Source organism: Haliotis rufescens, unplaced genomic scaffold, assembly GCF_023055435.1.
Source record: "Haliotis rufescens isolate VD_foot unplaced genomic scaffold, xgHalRufe1.0.p SCAF_4, whole genome shotgun sequence".
Taxonomy (NCBI): Eukaryota; Metazoa; Mollusca; class Gastropoda; order Lepetellida; family Haliotidae; genus Haliotis; species Haliotis rufescens.
In genome coordinates, this window is record NW_025964112.1 from 15317329 (window position 1) to 15335103 (window position 17775).

The 17775-nt window shown below is 42.0% G+C and overlaps 2 protein-coding genes across 2 annotated transcripts in view; both read left to right on the forward strand.

Annotated features, from left to right (window-relative positions):
- The first annotated feature begins 1864 nt into the window (after positions 1-1864).
- LOC125372457 (protein GVQW3-like) lies at positions 1865-2278 on the forward strand. The gene has a single exon (XM_048382525.1). It carries the CDS (start codon positions 1865-1867, stop codon positions 2276-2278), a length of 414 nt encoding a protein of 137 aa, XP_048238482.1.
- Positions 2279-8358: 6080 nt separating this feature from the next.
- Positions 8359-17775, forward strand: part of LOC125372458 (proline-rich protein 36-like) — a 61578-nt gene continuing 52161 nt past the window's right edge. The window contains exon 1 of the mRNA XM_048382528.1: positions 8359-8486. Coding sequence (XP_048238485.1) covers positions 8359-8486 — 128 coding nt within the window. The remainder of the gene's footprint in view (positions 8487-17775) is intronic.

Sequence of the window (17775 nt, forward strand, 5' to 3'; positions counted from 1 at the left end):
TAAAAGGAGCCAAGAGACTCTTTTCATTTTCAGATAATGCAGTCATCTAGACGTGCCCACTATTATAGACTTGCATTGGATATATTTGTTTCAGTGTCTGTATGAAAGACTAGCTAACAAAAAGTACCATCTTTTAACGTCTTTTACCAAGGTATGAGGTGGCTGGGGATCGAACTACCGACCTTGCGCTCTCCTGGCTAACGCTCTATCCACTAGACCACGCTGGCGGCCCGACTCTTTTGACAACATCGAAGTACAGGGAGCTATATGACCCGAAATCCCTATAATGGGATAGCACGGGTGGTCCTAAACGGGTTCACTTGTTCCATGAGTAGACTCTATGCAGATCGCAGGCAAACACGTGATATGTAATAAGAACATGCTGTTGTCTTTAAGACTGCCTATTAAAGTAGCATCAATGCAATCAAAATCTGGATATATTTGCCAGACGATTTTACACAGAAAAAACACTGTACTTTAAGAATGTAATTAATATTCCTCCTTTTAATATTGTTTTTAATTTGTGTTTCTGATGTATATATGTATTCGGGTATATTTTGGTTTGAGTAGTTGAAGTATTTTAGTACATATTCTCCGTTTACGTTGCGTATCTAAGTCTTCCACGAGTAGACATGCGTTTACGATTCTAAAATCAAGTGTAATAAATTGCGTAGCCGTTTCACTGTCGCCAAAGGGCCTAAAAAGACAAAATTTGGAGATTGCAGTTCTCATTCTAAGCCTCACTATCGATAACTTGATTTCAAACACTTGTGCCATTCTGACTGGTCAATAGGGATAAATAAATATACTCAGTAAACATCGTAGTAAACGTATTACGCAACGTTCCATTATCTGAAAGGCAAGCATGATCCGAGACGAGCTGTGGAATTTCGATACAGTAGGGAGAAAGATTGCATGAAACGAAGGTGAGGTGAGGTGAAATGGGGTTTGACGTCGCGTCCAAGATTATTGCACTTATATATAGCGCGCGCGCGTGCGTGCGTGCGTGCGTGCGTGCGTGCGTGCGTGCGTGCGTGCGTGCGTGCGTGTGTGTGTGTGTGTGTGTGTGTGTGCTGCTTGTGCTGGCACACACTTTGGACATGTGGAGTTTGCCATGAATTATATTATGTATGGATCCATATGATAGGCCTGTTGTTTCTTCTAGCTCATGGAGAGTAATACGGCGGTTTTCCATCACTAGTTTGTGTACAGTGTCGATGTTTTCAGGGCTGGTACTGGTTGATGGCCGTCCGGACCGGGCACTGCTTGTACTGGTTCGGAATGATGCCGATTTCTGGTGCTAGCCCACTGAGATACCATGGCGTAGTTTAACATAAATACCCCACTCAGACACAGTATACTGACTCCGAGCCGACCAGTCCTTGTTTTATCCCCTTAATGCCGAGCGCCAGACAGGGTAACATCAAGTACCATCTATTAACGTCTTTTGGTATGACGCGGCCGGGAAACATTTTGTCCGACAGTTTATCTTAGAGTTATGAAGCGACCGTGAACACACAGGGGGTTTTAAATCTAAAACATTGGAATGTAGGGGAAATGGCCAAATACCACGGCCTGGTTAGTCCTGCACCATGACTGTAGAATATATTTATTTTATAGAAGAAAAAATAATCTAGAAACGTATACAAAAGCACGCATTCCACATGAAATCAGCATAGGGAAAATTACGTGGGGATATCAAAAGGTTTTGAGCCTCACACAATATTCCTGTGTTGGTACAATGCGCTACACCTGATGTACATGAATGTCTTAGCTACTGATGCTATGTAGAAACATATTGCTGGCTGCAATTATTTTGTCACAACACTTCGTGGAAGAGACCTACCCCTAGTGAATTGGCAAAATGGACAAATCTGAGTACAGAGCGGTGATAAAGTTCCTTGTCCTAGAGGCTCAATCTGCCAAACAGGTGGAAGAGCGACTGACTGCAGTTTATGGAGAGTCTTCCCTATCGTCTGCAACTATCAAACGGTGGGCGAAGGAATTTCAGCGTGGCAGAGAGAGCTTAGAAGATGATGCCCGGTCCGGACGGCCATCAACCAGTACCAGCCCTGAAAACATCGACACTGTACACAAACTAGTGATGGAAAACCGCCGTATTACTCTCCATGAGCTAGAAGAAACAACAGGCCTATCATATGGATCCATACATAATATAATTCATGGCAAACTCCACATGTCCAAAGTGTGTGCCAGATGGGTCCCGAGAATGCTTACAGATGACATGAAGCTATTACCATCAGTGGAGCCTTGTTAACTCGGTACAACGCCAACCCAGATGATTTTCATTTTAGGATTGTAACCAGTGATGAAACCTGGGTTTATCATTATGATCCGGAGAGCAAACAGGAGTCGATGGAATGGAAACACGCCACTTCTCCAAAGACAAAGAAGTTCAAAGCCACCAGATCGACCAAGAAGGTTATGATGACCATCTTCTTTTGGACAGCAAAGGAGTGATTCACATCGACTACCTGCCCCATGGCACCACAATGAATGGGGAGTATTGCGCCAAGTTATTGAAGCAGGTGCGCCAATCCATCAAGGTGAAACGCCGTGGAAAAATCCGTCGCTGGATTCTGCTTCACCAGGACAACGCACCAGTCCACACGAGCCGTGTTGCAATGACAGCTGTGCAAGAATGTGGCTACGAACTCCTCCCTCACCCACCCTATTCTCCAGACCTAGCCCCCAGTGACTTCCACCTCTTTCCCAGGCTGAAAAAACACCTCCGGGGCCGGAGATTTGAAGATGACGATGAACTAACTGCTGCTGTGGAGGGTTGGTTAGGGGACCAGAATGTTGACTTCTACCGATCGGGCATCAGTGACTGGCAAACTAGGTGGAACAAGTGTGTGGAGTTGGGAGAGGACTATGTTGAAAAATAAAGTAGTAACAATCCAATTCTTTTACTTTTTCTGTGTGAGGCTCAAAACTTTTTGATATTCCCTCGTATTTTATTAATTTTAGAGTCAAGAAGAGTATTGTGTAATATAAGATTTCATAGACTAACACGTTTGTCTACGGCCTGGTATGAACTCTAACATACAAACAATTACAACCGCTTCCTACGACTCGCATCATAACTCAGTCCCCGACTGGACACACTATCTGCAGACTCATGCGCTCCCTATATCGGCCATACATCACCGCCGGCCAGCCCGTGGTCTGATAAGTGGCTTTGTTTATGTGACATGGCTGTGCGTGGGATGAGTAGCTACCTGGCACTAGGGTCGTATCGCCGTCTACATGTCAACAGCTGACGTAAACACGTCTGACACTCGCCTTGCAGTAGGATATTTGCCTCCATCATTTACTGCCAATAAGACACAGGGATAGGTACTCGGTGGTGTCGCTTGTCACATAGGTAATTTGCGGGGAATGAATTATCTCAGATACATCACGATAAAACAAGTAGTGAGTGAGTGAGTATGGTTTTACGCCGTTTTTAGCAATATTCCAGCAATATCACGGCGGGGGACACCAGAAATGGGCTTCACACATTGTACCCATGTCGGGAATCGAACCCCGGTCTTCGGCGTGAAGAGCGAACGCTTTAACCACGAGGCTACCAGACCGCTCCGTAAAATAAGTGGGTGTAGCGGGGCAGAGTACGCCCCAGTGCCCCATGCTTGATATAGTTGACTATAACAGGTGGTTGATGTATGACTAACAGACTGCATGTAATCGTACTTCACAGCGTGGCTTGTTGTTCATGCTATCGACCACTGGCTTGCATGATCTTGATTTGAGTTCATGTAATAAATAGCTTTCATTTTTTTTAACAGCGACGTTAAGAAAACTTTACTCACAATATCGGTGTAACTGGACGAGGTATAGGCATATAGCTAACACTGTCAGCATTGTTAAATGGTGGCTTAAGGTGCCGTGAAACGTTGTGTAGAGTTGCGTCCCTTAGCTGTGACAGGATTCGCAGGTCATGAGCTCGAATCCGAAATTCATGGTCTGTTACGGATTCACCGGAGAGAATCAACGCATTCTCAGGATTATTCCTTTACAGATAAATAAATAAATAAATAAATAAATAAATAAATAAAGAGGCAACCTGTAAATCGTGTCTTGGCCAGGCAAACTAGTAATTGATAGTTCAAACAACCATCAACGCAGTTGATGGCGCTAACTCAGCCAGGTCTCACACTGTACCAGCCCGATCTTCCTATTAGTTTGCTCTTACGGCACGTATGGGTACTGATCGGTACTGGTGACAAGGGTCCCGCTTCACCTAGCAATCTAAGCGCTAAGCTGATCGTAACTCTCATACCCAGACTAACGCTAAGTCTCTGAATATATTTTTTTTTTTACAGAAACAAATAGCTCCATTTAAATTGAAAAGTAGCCCGAGTGAGACGGGAGATTTAGACTTGTTTCATTTAGGCCCTTTGCATTACGGAAAGGGCTGGACGGAAGAGAAATAATATGGTTCAGGGACTGTGAGACAGATACTGTAAAATGGGACTCAATTCTGTCCCGGGTAGCCCTACGGAGAAAACCCTTTAACAGAGCAGCAGGGGATCGTTAAAACAGACAGGAAAAGAGCAGGTAGATCCAGGGTAACTACTCCCAATGAAAACCGGTACTTGCGTACTTTGCATCTCCGGAATCTCCGGAATGATTAGTCGACAGAGCGGACAGACTTGGGGCTCAAGGATTTGGGGCTTACAGGCTTTACCGGGGATAGTTATTGACAGCGCAACATTGTCGTCAGAGATTAAGATGTACGGCGTTGGCAGCGGCGTGACTGGCAGAGGGTAGTCCAGGCTAACATCTAGTCTGATAGGCCTGATACAGCAGTAATCTAGACTTGCTAAATAGTATAGAACTGCATGGGCTGTATTAGATATATTTGTTTCAGGGTCTGCTATTAATGTAACGTGTCATTGAACTTGAGCAATTTTAGATGTCTCTGCCCTTTGTCCATTACGAAAGTTTATTTTTGTTACCGGAACTCAATATTGGCAAGTGTCATACCAATATCGGATGCTGTATGACTGTCATTTAAAATCCTGATTTCGTTGAGATTTGATATTTTCAATACATTTTACTTCCTGCATCTATCTTTTGTGGCTTTCAAAATACAGTGAATTTTGGCCGTCAGTTTATGTATAAACCTTTACACGAGTCTCTTTGTTTCATTTGTTCTGGACAAAATATATCATATTTATTGAATCAATATTTCATAATTGTGATATCGTCACGAACATGTGTGCCAGCTGGCTCAGTAAGACACGGAAACAGAATAATATATCACCAGATGGCAATTACATTGTGGTCCCGATGTACGATCAAACATATTCTGAAACAACGTATGAATTGCTGGGTAAAAGAAACTGTACACCTATGTTGATGAAACAAAACCCTTCGATGGTGATGTATTTGATACGACTACCACAGGCGATATAACATGCACAGGCGGATCACCTTTTGAAAACCAAATGTAGTATGTTGTAGACAGTAACATAATCTGTGAGAGGATTTTGATATTTTGGACCCCTCCCTTTTAAATATGCTGGATCCGCCCTTGACATGCAGTATGTGCACAATATCAATAAGTATCTCACAGCAGGTCAGCCTAGTAACGTTTTGATAACGTTTGTAATTTTCAGACCAAATCCAATTTTCAAGTGTACACTTCTTTCGCTCGGAATTTTATATGAGATCTGTTTTTGTTAAAAGATTATAACAAAAAGAATTGAAAACGAAGGCATCGTAAATATATAATATTCATGCAGTGATATCGGAAAATATTCCAAAACGATTCACGACATATAGCAGTCACGTTCAATATCACATGGATAGCCCTCACACGCAAATGCACTTAGCCAATCAGCTTGTCGGTGTCATTGCCATTGCTAATGTTAATATCGCTGTATATTAATTCCCTTCGCTATAACGCTATTCATCGGATGATTTGATTGTGACTCTTTCTTTAGGGCATGTCAATGGCATCTGGGCATATGGCCATGTCTCGGCAGCCGTGCTTAACATGACCGTGGTAAGCGATACTCATGTGGTTTATTTCTTTCTAATGCGCATTGCTAATTCCTTTGCCAGACATTAATGTCACGAGGCTGCGTTCGTCGAAATTAACACGACAAACGATATACATCGTAAATCGAGGCATACATTCAGTATTGTAAGCGTTAATCACGACAGTAAAGGGTTCCGCTGCTGTGCCATAATTTGATCAACCATCGGTCAAAATAAATACGGCTTTAAATATTTCAGAATAATCTCGGCGTTAATGTCTGGCCTAAAACAGGTGTTTTGTTTGTTTGTTGTTTAACGCCGCACACAGCAATATTCCAGCTATATGACGGCGGTCTGTAAAATGATCGAGTCTGGACCAGACAATCCAGTGATTGACATCATGAGCATCGATCCACGCAATTGGGATCGATGACATGTATCAGCTTGCCTGACCACCCGATCCCGTTAGTCGCCTTTTACGACAAGCATAGTCGCCTTTTACGGCAAATATGGGTTGCTGAAGACCTATTCTACCCCGGAATCTTCATGGGGCCCTAAAATAGGTGTAACTGTTGCACTGGGACGTACACGAAGGGAACACAAACATGATCATACAGCCACGCTACTCGAAGTTTGCGTGTCAGGTGCCTGAAAATTGAATTAAAAAGAACTTGCATTCCATTCCAATCCTGCGTTCCATTCTACTCACTGTCATGTCAGGATTCAGGATATGCCCGGTATGATTCTGGGATATGCCCGGTATGATTCTGGGATATGCCCGGTAAACGAGGCTTATTGTACATTGTTGCACTGTATGACCTGCTGGACTGGTCGTGGATGATGTCATGCTACCAACCACTGGTTTGTCTGGCATTGGCTCCAGTGTTACAGCTGTGCAGTGGAACACGTCATTTTCTGCTTGGACTCTAGTAGGTTGGGACATGCATTCCACACCACACAGTATTTGTTAAAACAACGAACCAACATTAACAGGGTGAAGTGAAGTTAAATCGTGTATAACGTCACGTTCAAAATTATTGCACTTCTACAGCAACAGGCATGTACGTGTGTGTGTGCGTGTGTGTCTGCTTGTATTAGTTCTGATTAATGCCGGGGGCACGGGTGGCCCAGTCGTCTAAGGCGCCACGATTCGCTGTGCAGAATTGCGTCCCTTGGGCACGCCAGAAACCTATGATTGAGGGTTCGAATCCCGGTTCGCCCAGATTATGTTTCTAGGTTTGTCAGCACGATACCCGTGCTCGTGGCTTTCACCGAAGTGGTAAACGTCTGAGACCTGCATCACTTCGGGCTTTCCTCTCACTTTAAGCTGACACGCCGTGATATAACTGGAATACTGTTAAAAGCGGCGTTAAACCCAAATCACTCACTCACTCACTCTGATTATTGCCGGTTTTATAAATCCTGTCGACCGATATACCATGCCGCAATTTCAACATGGATACCCAACTCACACACAGTATACTGACTTGGTTAATGCATGTCATCGTAACCCCTTTGCGTAGATCGATGCTCATGATATCAATCAGTGGATTGTCTGGTCCAGACTTGATTATTTACAGACCGCCGTCATGTAGCTGGAATATAGTTGAGTACGGCGTTTAACAACAACCAACAAACAAAACTTGTTCCATGAGAAAACTGACATCGAAGTAGTCTAAGACTGAACTCAGTATCTCCCCAACTACCATCCACATTTATAGTAAATGCATGCAAATGATGCATGTTGCATGTTACACCAACATACCAGGATTTTTACTTATCGACCGCTTGACATGGGCGATATAGCTGACTGTGCTCAATGTCCTTTATCTATTCACAACTGGTGATTTGGCTGCACGCTGAGGACACTAGATTCTGCTAATGTCAGGGCCGATCTAACAGACATTCCTCGCGGAAGGTCGATCTCAAATATATAATTAAGTACGCAGCACTTTACTAATAGTTGTTCATGCCATTTCCAACACACTAACTACATAATAATAAATGTCATACTATTGAGATTAATAACTCCAGAGCACTCGGCCATCTCCGAGTATGAACAAAATATTTTGTGAAGGTAAAATATTTCATGCGATGAACATCGCTGGTATGTAATAAATTGTTGGGAATTGAATCAAACTCACCCACCATGACGTTCCACTATATTATTCACATGGAATGTTTTTAAAGTGTGTTATTTACAATCATGTGATTCTGAAAGCATCGTACGAAGTGACTCATCAACGTTTTCACCTACAACGAACTGCGAGGACATGTGTTGCCTTTATTGGAGGACAAACTTCACACAAAGTTACCTTTATTTTCGCTTCGTACAATTATCATGCCATTATGACGAACGGCCTCATACACTTCAGTGCACAAGTGCGAGGTAAATGGTCGTCTGCTCTCCCGACCTCGCTGACCCGCATCAGCGCCCCCTCCCGGCGAAATTACGAGCGCCATTGTATTGGAGAGAGGTATGCGGGTGGTTGTGTTTGCAGTTGAGTGAGAGTCAGCGACGGTATCCCCGAATTCTCACGGTCGGGATGTACCCCGCTCTTCATATGCAAATGTAAGGGAAATACCACCCTCTGCAACATTTGCGATTCAAGGTGACAAACATGAGCGGTTTATATTTCAGTTGTGGGCACAGCTGGATGCGAGCATGCACTTTTAGGAGCAGAAATTTGTAACATTAAATAACGCAGATGGTTGAAATTTCAACAGTATCTGTATTAGTGAGTGATTAATATTTTATGCATATGTTTTTAGTTTGCAATCATGACGGAAGGCAAATAAACGACATGGGATTCAAACAAGTTTTATTTTAGGTGAGGCGATCGAATGCATTAGTTTACCCGTGAAGATTCGGGTAGAACAGGTCTTCAGCAACCCATGCTGCCGTTAAGGCGACTATGCTTGTCGTAAGAGACGACTAAAGGGATCGGGTAGTCAGGCTTGCTGACTTGGTTGATGAATGTCATCATATCCCAATTGCGTGGATCGATGCTCATGGTGTCAATCACTGGATTGTCTGGTCCAGACTCAATTATTTACAGACCACCGTCATATAGCTGGAATATTGCTGAGTGCGGCGTTAAACAACAAACAGACAACAGAATGCATTTTTTTAGTTTCTATCCCCATCACGTAGACTATATTTTTCAATGATATTATATGCATACATATGTCAAGGTAGTAGAAATATAGATAGTGCCTATATTAAATATATATTTAAGATCGCCTAACATTGACATGTTGTTTTCTGCACTAGAGCATGGTAATCAATTTATATTCACACAGCCGCATACCGGCTGATAGGTATGAAGTATACTGTCGAGTCGGCATACTGTGTCTGAGTGGGGTATCCATGTTAAACTGCGGCGTGGTATCACAGTTGGCTAGCACTATAAACCGGCTTTTGTCGGGCCCAGAACTAGCACACACACACACACACACACACGCACACGCACACGCACACGCACACGCACGCATGTCGCTATATAAGTGCAATCATCTTAAATGGGACCTCAAACCACATTTCATCTCACCACCTCTTAAGCTCTCGCATAACGCACCATCCATACAGGTGGGTGGCCATAGTCTGTTGTGACCTGTCATCGAAACTGACGTCGTACCCCGATCGCGTAGATCGATGGTCACACTATCGATCACTGATGTGTCTGTTCCAGACCTGACCACACTAACACGCCGCGTCGATTCAGCTAGGGCATCGCTCACTGTGACATCAAAGACCAATCAATTTGACATCACTGGCTCTCAAGCCTTAGGGGGCACGGGTGGCCCAGTCGTCTAAGGCGCCGCGATTCGCTGTGCAGAGTTGCGTCCTTTGGGCACGCCAGAAACCTATGATCGTGGGTTCGAATCCCGGTTCGCCCCGATTATGTTTCTAGGTTTGTCAGCACCATACCCGTGCTCGTGGGTTCCACCGAAGTGGTAAACGTCTGACACCTGCATCACTTAGGGCTTTCCTCCCACATTAAGCTGACACGCCGTGATATAACTGGAATACTGTTAAAAGCGGCGTTAAACCCAACTAACTCACTCACTCACTCAAGCCTTAGATTCTACAGAAACATGACTACAATCTTGATAAGCATTCAAATTCATTTTTGTAACATTGGTTACCAAAGTTGAGGAACATGCCTTTCCATTCAGTTTGACATTTCAGAAGCAGTTCTGGCTAAAAATAAAACAACTGTACCGCAGAGGTTATATTGAAATGATATACTGCAGGCCTACCGAAGAAAACCAGCAGAGAGCTACCAAATAATGAAATATGTTACGGGTACACACTTTAAATAGAAACCGTCACACAAATTAGAAAGGAGACACAAAAGTTTGCATCGAAAAGATAAGAGTGTGAGTGAGTGAGTGAGTTTGATTTTACGCTGCTTTTAGCAATATTCCAACAATATCACGGCGGGGGACACCAGAAATGGTCTTCACATCATCATGATAAGAACCCGGCATATTGTCAGTGGCACCAAACACGGTCGATGCAAACATTGTAGCGACCTTTACGACTTTTAGTGCAACCCACGGGTATGGTTCTGCCAAACCTAAACTCAGGGCGAGAATCAGGCCCCAGTGCATAGGGTCCTGGCACGCCTAAGGGACCTAACTCTGCATACAGAGTTTGGATAATAAGTACACATTGATTTTGAAGCAGGAGTCATTTGTTGTTTGACGTCACCCTCAGCAATATTCCAGTGGTATTACGGTGAGTTGCTGAATCAAGTGTGCACCAGACAAACCGGTGATGGACATTATGAGCAACGCCCATCGTTGTCGATACGATGACACACAGTCAACCAAGCCACCGCGTCTGACCGCTGATCAAAACACAGGGTGCGGGGGACCTATATTGTTACATGAATTAACACTGGATGCTGGATTTACAAGGCTAGCTATCACACCAAGTATTTATGTTTGGAATCGAACCCAGACTACTGAGCGTTTAGTAAAACCATGTACTACAAGGCGTGAGCGAATGGTGTTATACGCCAGTCTCCAATATCTCGGCTACATTTCAGCTGCTTGTAAAATAACCGAACATTGCGCCAGGCGAACAAGTGGTTAAAAGTATGTGCGATCTGAACTTTCGGGATAGGTAGATCACATGAAATCAGCAAGACAGCACATTATAACAATCGGATTCTCATTTAAGCCGGGGTTTAAGACCTGCAGTGTGTATTGTGCAGTCTGTCTCCTAGACCGTAGAGAAAAAATAAAAAGGTGTCAAACTCAAGTCTAGAATGATTTGGCAAGTCTAGATGGCCTCAGTTCTAGGGTTTGTCCAAATCTTCAGGGCTGCAGATTTGGATAGTCCCAGAAATTAAGGATTGTTCTGGGCTCCATTTGGATTTTATTATTTTTATTTTGTAGATATATATTTTTAAATAAGATAACTTTATTTCTGGGACTAAGTGTCAGTCTAAGTATTGTAGACCAACATGTCCCGGTATCCTTATGTTTTTAAAAAAAAAATCTTTACCTTAAATATATAATTGTCTGAAACGTACCTGACACTGAAATATGTACCCGAAATGGCCGATAAAGAGGTTGGTTGCTCTATAATTAATATTGTGACCTTATTCAACAATTTTTTCCATACATACTCATATGTAATTGAATACCAACCAGAGCGTACATTTTAAGCCTTTCTTTAGGTTTTTGGCCTTTTTATCCAGGCTGAAGAGTATATAATCCTTATCTTGCTAATATGATAAGAGTGTAGCCATATATTCTGAAATTATTGAAAGGCTTTTTGTTGTCATAATCTGAACAAAATCTTTTCAGTTTCCCCTTCAGTGTTCTTGCTGGGGTCTGCCGGTCACAGTTCGCCAAGTTCTGTAAAAGTGGCAGGAGTGACGCCGAGTGCGTCCCGCTAGTGGTCACGTGATCTGGTATCAGCCTCGGTTGTGGTGCGATGGTTTCACGATGAATATAAACGTTATCAAATATAGGATGGGGTTTAAAATTAAAATAAATAAATGTTTGAATCAATGTTATTGTGTGTAGAAACAATAACTTCCTTATCAATCTTAACGAGTATGGTATATTTACTTCAATAAACTGCCATGCAAAAGAAAGTATACACCCATGTTTGATGGTGGCTAAAATAATTAAAACACACACACAAAACAAAAAGAAATGTTTATTCTGTAGTGTTGTATTTGATACGAGTATCACAGGTTTGTTTTGGGGCCTCAAACTTGCAGTTGTTTTAAGCCTAGTTACGTTTTGATAAGCTCTGTACCTTTGGTCAAATCGAATTTTAAAGTCAGTGTGTATACTTTCGTTTTCCGGCAGTTAATATAAAGCGATGACCATAAAAACAAAAGCAATGTATGAAGTATCGTTTGTTAAAGACATACGTGAGTTATTGTTTTTTTTCGATTTCACCCATCAGTCATTTTTATACTGTGTTTTTTGTCGATAGCATCAGTGTCAATTCTGTGTTACAAAACAAATCTGCTCGTTTCTGAGATGAGTGTGCAGGTCCAGAGCATCTGTGTGCACGATAGCCTTGAAATGCAATCTGGTCAAATTACATTTCTCAAAGTCGTCTGGCGTGACCTTGATGTCACCTTGCTCAGTGCTCAGAGTCGTATTTCCTAGTGCCAAGCGTCACCTTATATGCTCATCCGTTCAAGCGCGGATAGTGCTTTTGGAAAAGTGGGAATGCACTTAGCGTACAATATGCATGATGAATCCATATAACTCGTGAAGAAAAATGCGTTTGGTAATAAGAAAATAACATTAATTATTTTCCTTGAAAGAATGTCACCTAAATCATTTCAAATATTATTAGTTATATCTTTAAAATGTTCAGTATGTATAAAAAGGGGTGGGGTGTATGTTCTGGAATTCTGCACCAACGTGGGGGTAATATGGCACGATTGTCCTTCCACGGTTGTTGTACAATGACGTTGTTTGACCCAAAAGTCGTAATCTGCACAGCCATTATAATCTCTTTGCATGAGGTGAGGTGAAATTGGGTTTAACGTCGCGTCCAAGATTATTGCACTTATATAGCGACGTGCAAGTACGTGTTTGTGTTTGTGTGGCTGCTTGTACTAGTCCGGACTGATGCCGATCTATATTGCTAGCTCACTGAGATACCATGCCGCAGTTTAACATGAATATCCCACTCAGACACAGTATACTGACTCCGAGCCGACCAGTCCTTGTTTTATCCCCTTAATGCCGAGCGCCAGACAAGGTAACAACAAGTACTACTTTTAACGTCTTTTGGTATGACGCGGCCGGGGATCGAACCCCGGACCTTGCGCTCTCCGGGCGGACTCTCTACCACTAGACCACGGAGGCGGTCCTCTTTGCATGAAGACACATCTACGCCATGAGGGAAGTTGCGGACAGTTTACTCCCTGATGCCAATTATTGAGTTAAAAGGGGCATTTTCTATTAGCGTTTACACAGTTAAAAAGGGAACAGTTCTCCATTTACCCAGTACTACTAGATGTCTGACATAAAAAAAACCAAAAAACCAAAACAAAAAAAACAAAAACAAGAAAGCATCCTCAAATAAGAATTGATAAATGTAATTTAGAATCTATCTTAAAATTGAGTTTACAGCCTGTTCACAAGTTTTTCCAAGCTGCGTCTCTTATTACAAAAATGTTTAGAATATTTTATGCACCTACACATATAATTTTGCGCAAACTCTGACAAATAATTATGTGTTAGACTCAGTGAGCATAAGTCACAAGAAAGGACTTTGAACTTGAAGTTCAGTTCTCGCACTGATTATCTGCGGATGTCGGTCTGTGAGTGGGGGGTAAAATATAAGTGTGATTTGATCACAGTCCGGTGAGTTCATTCTATCGGCCAGTCACTGATGCATGGCGAATTGTTTAAGTATTCACACAAATACGACGAATGGCCAAATCCATGGGTTGTAATATAAGCATTAATCTTTGTCAGTTTGTTTTTATTAGGAGTTGGTAGACGTGATTATTGTACCGAGTCATTACACACAACGAATGCTAAGCATGCAAAAGTTTTCTCAGATGAAAGGTCCAATATGTCGCAATGTCCAGAGATGCCATGACTCATCAATAGGCGTCATTATCCGGGACATTTTCGGTGTGACTAATCTTTAAAAAACTTTCCAACCGAAAAAAACACAACCCTAAACATCCATTCCTACGACAGCATATTCAAATATAACACACAAAAACCTCCCCGAAGCCTCGGATATATAAGCCGTTTCGCCACCTCGTTGCACCACCGATTCCATTTAGTGTACTTTTAAGTACAAAACATACAAGATTTTAAATAAATTAATACTCACTCATTTCAACACATCTGATAACTGGTTGTTGGTTGGTTTGTTGTTTAACGCCGCACTCAGCAATATTCCAGCTATATGACGGCGGTCTGTAAATAATCGAGTCTGGACCAGACAATCCAGTGATTGACATCATGAGCATCGATCCACGCAATTGGGATACGATGACATGCATCAACCAAGTCAGCGAGCCTGACCACCCGATCCCGTGAGTCGCCTTTTACGTCGGTCCGTTAATAATGGAGTCTGTACCAGCATGGGTTGCTGAAGGCCTATTCTACCCCGGATCTTCACGTGTCGTTTATCGCATCGATCGCGAGTGACCTTACCAAGTTACTATTTTAATGAGTGGCTAGCCATGAGTGAACGTGTCAACTGTCAGTTCATTCGATAAGATAAACAGATTATATGACCAGAAAAGACAAAAGTCCTGTCTATTAATATATATGTGCTCACTTATCACTGAAAACCATGGTGTCGCTGGTGACTATGACAACGGATATATATATATATATATATATATATATATATATATATATATATAGAGAGAGAGAGAGAGAGAGAGAGAGAGAGAGAGAGAGAGAGAGAGAGAGAGAGAGAGAGAGAGAGTTTTTGCCGCTGAACAGTCAGTATGGCCTGATCAGACGTGATATATATATATATATATATATATATATATATATATATATATATATATGTATATATATGTGTGTGTATATATATGTGTGTGTATATATATGTGTGTGTGTGTGTGTATATATATATATATATATATATATATATATATATATATAATTCAGGTGTCATAGTAACACTCCACTTTCAATATAGTAGTTTACAGTTGAAAAAATATAGACAACATTCTGTAATACTATACTCATTGTTGTACTGTCCCTTGTTGACAGGTTTCATATACCTGTGAGATGGGTATTAGGATATTTTTGCCATTGTTCTATATTACTCTCAGATGCGAGATGTGTACACCCAATTTTAGAAACATTAAACCTCTCACAATCACATCATGCCATGACAGGGCTACAAGACGTTGAATATGTTACATGTTTTAGGGTGGCTCCGGACACGACCTGGGTACATGGGTACTATACTCCACCGGACAATACCCCAGCGGACAATACCCCACACCAAATTATTTATTAAGTTAGTTAGGTTGTTTAAGAGAGTGGGAACAATTACTTCAATGCCACGACAGGGCTACAAGAAGTTGAATATGTTACATGTTATAGGGGGGCTCCGGACACGACCCGGGTACATGGGTATATCACAACAATATCTTCTCTTATCACCAGAAATCATTACTCCAATTTTAAAATTAAGAACCCTAAATAATAATTTACCGATTGAGACTGGCCGCTGGGAGGGCATCCCACGCGAATATCGCACATGTAAACTTTCTTCCTCCCCTGCCATAGCCGACGAGTTCCACTACCTCATTAGATGTGAATATTTTGACCAGCAAAGAAATACATTAATTGATAACAGACTGGTCAAACATTATTTCCTTTAAGCATTTGATGTCAAATATGAGAACTTACAATCTTAAAAACTGTCTAAATTTGTAAAAATATTACTTTCTGCACTAGAGTAAACCACTGTTGCCATTACCACCTTGTATTTTTGCATATATGTATGCCATTATGTTGCTCATATACCACTGGCCGGTGGTTTGAGTTAATAGAGAAATTGAAATTGAATTGGTACAATACTCCAACGGACAATACCCCACCGGACAATACCCCATACCAAATTATTTATAAAGTTAGTTAGGTTGTTTAAGAGAGTGGGAACAATAACTTCAATGCCATTGGTATTTTTGTGTGTTTTTTTTAACACTTCAGTGTGGTCGTGTGATGAAGGAGGTTTTTCTAACAATTTAAAATACTTCATGAGGCAATTGGATATGAATTAAATAGGGGACACGGGAAATATATAGTTCCTGATTTGGAGAATACATTACTTTGAGCAGGCCATAATGACTGATCAGCGGCAAAAACTCTGTCAATAATATTCTATACCAATAGACCGGTGGAAACAGGTGGAGCTCTGACGAATCCCGTCTGACATAGATATTCACGGACATGAAAAAGCAAAAACACTGGCGAAAGCGGATATACAGCCTACTCTCTTCAGAGATCTAGTTATGAAAAGCCAATCCAAAGCCTCCATTGCCCCAACATGGCAAGCCCAACGGGACGCAAGTAAGATCGGCAGATGGCTATACAAAGTTCAACCCAACATCCACCAAAAGCCATACTCATACTCAAATGAAAGAAAGTTGAAATAGCCATCTCACGCCTCAGAATCGGTCACCAAAGCACTATGACAAAATATGCATGTCTTGCAGTCAATGTATACTGGAATGATGCTGTCGGACTCGATCAATACAAGAAGTACAGTTAGGTCCACTGTCCGTCGTAGATCTCCCCCTGCCTTAAGATATGCAATAGCTAAGGCAAAGCTAACTATATTTCTGAGAGGTGGTCAGCTCCTCGAACGTATATAAACAGAGTAGCCAAAGAAATTCTATCAACTTCTAAAAGTCAAAATTGAAATTATGTCAATACGAAAATAGAAATCTTATCAATAAAAAAACTGAATGTTTACCCTACATGAGTCTCAAAGAGGGACAGGTCAGCCGACATTGCTAAGGCAGAAGGCAACCTCTTGAACACTTCAAGCAACAACAGCATCTATGGTTTTAGTTAGAATCATATAATTTATCAAAAAACAATTTCAGTGATATGAAGCTTAACTTTTCAGGGTACATGTACACCAAGCGCTACACACGATACACCACAGTCAGGTGGGAATATTCAAGCAGGGTGACACTTTCTTGTAACGATGGCCTTACCACTGACGTTAACCATAGTGACGCCGGATCTACATCCCCACAATCACGGCAGAGGTGACCACTCACGACGCCACCAACACCATCGCCTACATGATGGAACAAGCTTCATCTACACGCAGCAACCCAGACCAGCTTCTCAAGACACGAGGGGCGGTCGGGTAGCCTAGTGGTTAAAGCGTTCGCTCGTCACGCCGAAGACCCGGGTTCGATTCCCGACATGGGTATAAAGTGTGAAGCCCATTTCTGGTGTCCCCCGCCGTGATATTGCTGGGATATTGCCAAAAGCGGCGTAAAACCATACTCACTCACTCAAGACACGAAACCACAAGAAGCGATTGTGTGTGTCGTACTCACATTGACAGAGAACAAATCCTAGCTAGATTTAAAGCCGCTTGGGATCAGCTATTTTTGGTGTTGTCAGTTGCATCTCCGGAGACACTCTCAAGATAACGCAGGCCTTTGATGTCCACCTGCGTGATATGAAAACTGCGAACACATATATGGTGACGACAAACCGAGAACCTCATATAATAATCATAATAGTGGTATTATCCAACGC

Excerpts from the sequence above, each read along its gene's own strand:
- LOC125372457 (XM_048382525.1), top strand. The coding sequence starts at position 1,865 with ATGGACAAATCTGAGTACAGAGCGGTGATAAAGTTCCTTGTCCTAGAG.